Source organism: Chelmon rostratus, chromosome 12 (genome assembly GCF_017976325.1).
Source record: "Chelmon rostratus isolate fCheRos1 chromosome 12, fCheRos1.pri, whole genome shotgun sequence".
In the NCBI taxonomy this organism is placed as follows: Eukaryota; Metazoa; Chordata; class Actinopteri; order Chaetodontiformes; family Chaetodontidae; genus Chelmon; species Chelmon rostratus.
Genome location: NC_055669.1, coordinates 26,989,321 through 26,994,901, shown reverse-complemented (window position 1 = coordinate 26,994,901; position 5,581 = coordinate 26,989,321). Strand labels below are relative to the sequence as shown.

The following is a 5,581-nucleotide window of genomic DNA, read 5'->3' as shown; positions in this document are numbered from 1 at the left end:
CATGAACTGGTTGCATCTCAGACTCAGGCTTTGATTGATTTTGTTCTTTTCTGAATAAAAAACGTTTCTCTGGTTGTTTTCTCTGCCTGTGATGTTTTGTGGTGAACCACAGGGTTCAATCCTGGGTCCTCTCATGTTCAAATTACTTGTTTCTTTCATCATTGAAATTGTGTCAGTTGGTTTATTATATGTGAAGTGTTGCTGTTCCAGACCTTCCTACAGCTGACTGAGTCTAGAACTGAGATCATTAAATTCAGCCAACCAGCTGACATTAAATCTTGCTAAATTGTTTGCTAAATGTTCAGCGTACTGCTCATAATGTGGAATAATATTTGACGCTGATCTTTTCTTTCATTATCAGCAGACTTCAGTTGTAGAGTGATGAAATAATGTTGTCTTCACTTTAAGAATAGAAAACAAGTCCATCTTTTCTTTGCCCTGAACCCTGAAAAAGTGATCCATCCTGTAAATCAATGCAGCTTCCTTTCTGTGACTCCTGTTATAAAGAAACCACACAAACAAAGAAAAACCTTCCCACCTCCAGCTGGTACAAAGTGCTGCTAGCAGTCTGTTAACCAGGAGGAAGAGTCACAGAGAGAAGTGAAAATACAGATCGAAGAGGAGACGGAGAGATTGAGGGAGGAGCTGAGCTGTTTCTCAACTATAGAAGAGAGAGAAACTTCCATATTCGGCAGAGTTCAACACACAGACCACAAACATTACCTTTATTCAACATGCTGTCACTGCATCACTGTGTGTTTTCTCTACTGTTTCTTTCCATTCTAACAGGTATGTTAGATCACGCAGCATGAAAAAGCTTCAGTCACATGTTTGTTGGATGTGATTCATTCAGTCACACTTTGACAACATGGTATAACAGAGTTATCTCTTTGTTTAGGTGTCAGCTGTGAAGACCTCAGTCCAGTCAACAATGAAGAGTCCAGTTTAGAAGACAGCACTGTTACTCTGTCCTACAAATACTCCAGAGCTGCTACTTACAGTGATTATTTCTTCTGGTATCGACAATATCCAGGAAACCCACCAGAGTTCCTCATCTTTCACGTGGGAACACAACGTGCAACAAACTCCAGACTGACTGTGAAAGTGAGTGAGGATCAAACCCAAATGGATCTGCAGATCTCCTCTGCTGCAGTGACTGACTCTGCTCTGTACTACTGTGCTGTGAGGCCCACAGTGACAGCAAACCCACAGTCTCTGTACAAAAACACAAGCTGACACACTGACGAGCTGCTGGAAGCCTTTTTTCCACACTGTTCCACTCAACTTTTTACCTCCACTAGAGGGCCACATTATCAAGCAGGCGCTGCACTACTTCTGCACTGTGTTCAACCATCTGTCAATAATAACTGCTGCTGTGAAGAGAACCATTCTCACTCTGAATGCTGAACATCAGCTACTTTCTCCTCTTCATTTCAGCCTCGTTGTACACATGGAACATTGGCTGTGGATTATTCTTGCTGCTCTTTGCTTTGGTGAGAAATAAAACACATCATGTTTCCTTTGAAAACTCTTCAACATATTTCTGAGCTGCACATTCACACATTTTAATGTTCATTGTAGAAAAAGCAGAACAGATTGTTTCTGTCAGCACTTGTTACCTTGTAGAAATAACTCAAATGGTTCAATCTGATCACGGTCAGTGAACGTCACAACTATTCTACATGTCTGTGTGTCTGACTCTGACCAGGTAACTTTAATCAATCATCTTCATTGATTCATGTCTTCCTCTGCATGTTCTCTTCGTCCTCAGAGTGTAAAGGAGAAGACAGAGTGATCCAGCCAACAGCAGATGTCATTGCTACTGAAGGAGGCACAGTTACACTGGACTGTACATTTGAGAGTTCCACCACTCCAACTTTGTTCTGGTACAAACAGGATGGAAACAACAGCCCCAAATTCATACTGAGTCGCTTTCAACGGGATCAAGGGAACACAGCAGACGAGTCCAAGGAGAGATTTTCTTCCACACTGAATTCCACCTTAAAATCAGTTCCTCTGAAGATCCAGAAGCTTCAGCTGTCTGACTCTGCTGTGTACTACTGTGCTCTGCAGCCCACAGTGACAGGAAACAGCAAAACTCTGCACAAAAACCTCTGCAGCAAACACAACACTATACTCCACAACGTCCACTAGAGGGAGTCACACACAATGAAGCCTTTTCGGTCTGAGCCAGCGTCACTGCACTGATGACAAATCCAACAAAGAAAAAAGAAGCAATACAGATTAGAGACAGAGCTACTGTGAACAGAGGAACAATTTATTGGTTGAGCTGAACTGACAAAATAACATCAAGAGGTGACTGGCCCCGCCCACTGAGCTTCAACTCAACCAATCACATGATTTCTTACTCATTCTCCTGCAGTGGAAGAACATTGCTGCTCTGCTGTCTGTTGGACTTTGACGACTCCAAAGACATGTTGCTTCACCTCTTTTTCCTCTTCTGTCACTTTATAGGTGAGTGTTACAACAGAACAGCAGCTGAAGTTTGCTTTCACCTGCTGCATTAACCACATACACACAACCTGTATTTCACAACGTTTCTCATTTCTTTGCTGGGACACAATGCACCTCACCTTTTCATCATCTTGGAACAATGAATGTTCATGGAACTGTAGCGTTTGTCTTTTACTGTCAGTGTCCATACAATCACACTGTACACTTGACATTTTCCACTGTCTTCTCCTCTCAGCCTCATGAACAATGTTCGTCTAATGGCTTCATTTTCTCCACTTTTTCCAGGACCAACAGCTGGAGACAAAATCTCTCCTGAACGAGATGAAGTCAGTGGAAGAGAAGGAGAATCTGTCACACTCACATGTCAATATGAGACAACTGAGACCTATATTTACCTTTACTGGTACAGACATCATTCTGACCTTCAGGCGCCTCAGTTTATACTCTGGAAAGGTGCAAGATCATGGAGTGGTCAGAAATATATTCCTGATGGTCGATATGACAGTCAAACATCAACAGACTCAACTGAACTGACCATAAGAAAGCTAACCCTGGCAGACACAGCTCTCTACTACTGTGCTCTGGAAACACAGTGATACAAAGTGTAGAAGAGGCTGCACAAAAAGCTGAACACACATATCTGACGACTCTTCAAAGAGGAGGGAAGTGGGATTCAAACCACAGCTTCAAATCAGATGGATTCTGCTAATTCCTGTTTGATCAGAGTCACTGTGGTTACAGCTGCTCATCAAACACTGTGGGAGGATTCACATGAGCAGCAAACCAATGACAAACCAGCTGGATGATGCTTCAAACTCAAGAAACTGTGACAACAAAAAGCAAATGAAGACAGAAATAACTGGGGATCAAACACACTGAGACATCAACTCTGGATTTTCTCACAATTTGTATTTTCAGGCATTAAAATCTGCAGTATACATCCAGCCCACAACGTCCACTAGAGGGAGTCACACACTGTTCAACTTCAATGGGATGTGATGGTCGTGTCGATTCTTGCCAGTGGTGATAAAAACAACACAAAATGAAGCACTAAAGTTAAAACACACAGGGCCAGACTGACTAAGAAAATGTGCTGCTGTTTTCATTGAGTTTGGAGTCGTAATCTGTGTTTATTCAGCATCTCAGTTACTCAGGCTGCAATTTCCAAACACCTTTGAAACTCTGTTGATATCAGTACTCTGGATGGCATTGCTGACTGGCCTCCAGCACCACTGTCAGGAATTTGGAAGTCATCTTTGATGAGGATATGTCCCTTAACTCCCACATCAAACAAATTTCAAGGACTGCCTTTTTTCACCTTGCATCCCAGAATGCAGGCTTTACTGGTGGTTCCAAAAGTCTCTAAAGCCATAAATAAATATATCACTTATGTATATGCTTTGCCATATGTACTTCATAGAGCTATAGCCACACCTGTCAGAGAGCTAACAGAGCTGTTTCCAGTCAGCCTCTCTACACATCCAAATGACAGGAGAATTATTCCCGTTGGATCTTTTGACATTCTGCGCAAGAAAACTGGCTCTGAGGTTCTGAATAAAGACTTGTGCCCACTGCTGGAGAAACTGATCGACTGTCAGTCAGAACATGTATTCATACCAGGCCCCATTCCAACCTCGGGGAAAGGAATGGACTCTTTCAGCAGACTCCCTGCTCTGGCTGAAAGCGGCATGCCTCATTCTGGGGTAAAGTTTACGGACAATCTCAACATCTTTTGGAACTGTAAAGACCACTTAAAGCCTGATGGGATACATCCAAACATCACAGCTCAAGTGATCTCTTGTTAATGTGAGATCCTTGGCTGACAAATCATTTTTGTCTAATGACCTGATCACTGTAAAGAATGAGCATTTAATGTTTTTAGCAGAGACCTGACTAAAGTGCACTGATGGAAAATTGTCCTCCAGTCAGTTTATCAGTCAGTCAAGTGGGATTTATTCTCCATCTTATACATTCAGTTTCTATCCCTGTTTTCATGTTCATTCTGTGTTTCTACGTGAAGCACTTGGTGCATGTCATTTCTTTGTTGGTAAGCTCTTTGAGGCTGCATTGGGTGAAAGGTGCTGTGCAAATAAAAGTTAATTATTATTATTGTTATCATTGTCATGACCGGGCTTCCTTAAACAATGAGTTGTGCATCGTCTGCATACCACTAAAAAGCGACACTGCAGTTGTGAATCATTTTGCCCCAGGGGTAACACACGAGGGGACCCAGAATCGACCCCTGGTGGACCCCACAAAAGAGAGGAGCACAAGAGGAGGAGGCCCCTCCAACCAGAACAGAGAAGGAGCTGTTGGACAGATAAGACATGAACCAATCCAAAGCCACATCACTGATGACAACATGGTCTTTCAGACGGCTGGTGGAGACGTTGTGGTTCACTATGTCAAAGGCTGCGCTGAGGTCAAGGACAGTTCAAATGGAGCACAGGTCTGTGCAGGCAGCAAGCAGGAAGTCGTCTCTGTGACCTCGACAAGAGCAGTCTCAGAGCTGAGTGGAGACAAAAAAAGAGAATTAATAAGAGAAATCACCTGAGGGGAGAAACTCTGATCTTAAATCTCAGGTAAAAATGGCAGCTCAGAGATGAGTCTAAATAAGTAAAACAGATGGATGACTTTCTCTATAAGAGGGAAAACAATGGTGTGTTTAAAACTGGAGGAGGAAATACCAGCAGAGAATGAGCAGTTAATAATGGCTGAAACACAACTTGAAAACCAAGTGGGAATGCAGTCTGAAGGGCAGCAAGCAGCTGAGGCGGTTTGACTTTTCACAAAGTTGTTTCTCTACAGATTCACTCAGCTGAATTTTCTGAAGATTCCTCCGTCAGTCCGACCCTCTTGATGATGATGATGATGATGATGATGACGACGATGACGGTGATGATGACTGCAGCATCACTGTCATTTCTAAAGCTTCCATCAGCCTGAATGGAAACAGACCAAAGCAAGAGGAGGAGCTGAAGAGCTGCTGTGTTCTGTCTGTTGTTCATTCACTACAAGAGAAAGTAATGCAGCTCTTCTTCGTTTGGATGATGATCTTCATGTTTCAGACTGGTAAGTGAACTATAACGAGATCGTCAGACATCAT

At 42.8% G+C, this 5,581-nt stretch overlaps 1 gene segment (V, D, J or C); it reads left to right on the top strand.

The window, feature by feature from the left end:
- Positions 1-1,251: 1,251 nt before the first annotated feature.
- On the top strand, positions 1,252-2,208 carry LOC121615605. The segment is given in 3 exon segments: positions 1,252-1,493; positions 1,772-2,107; positions 2,195-2,208. Coding segments are annotated over 3 exon segments (393 nt in total).
- The last annotated feature ends 3,373 nt before the right edge of the window (positions 2,209-5,581 follow it).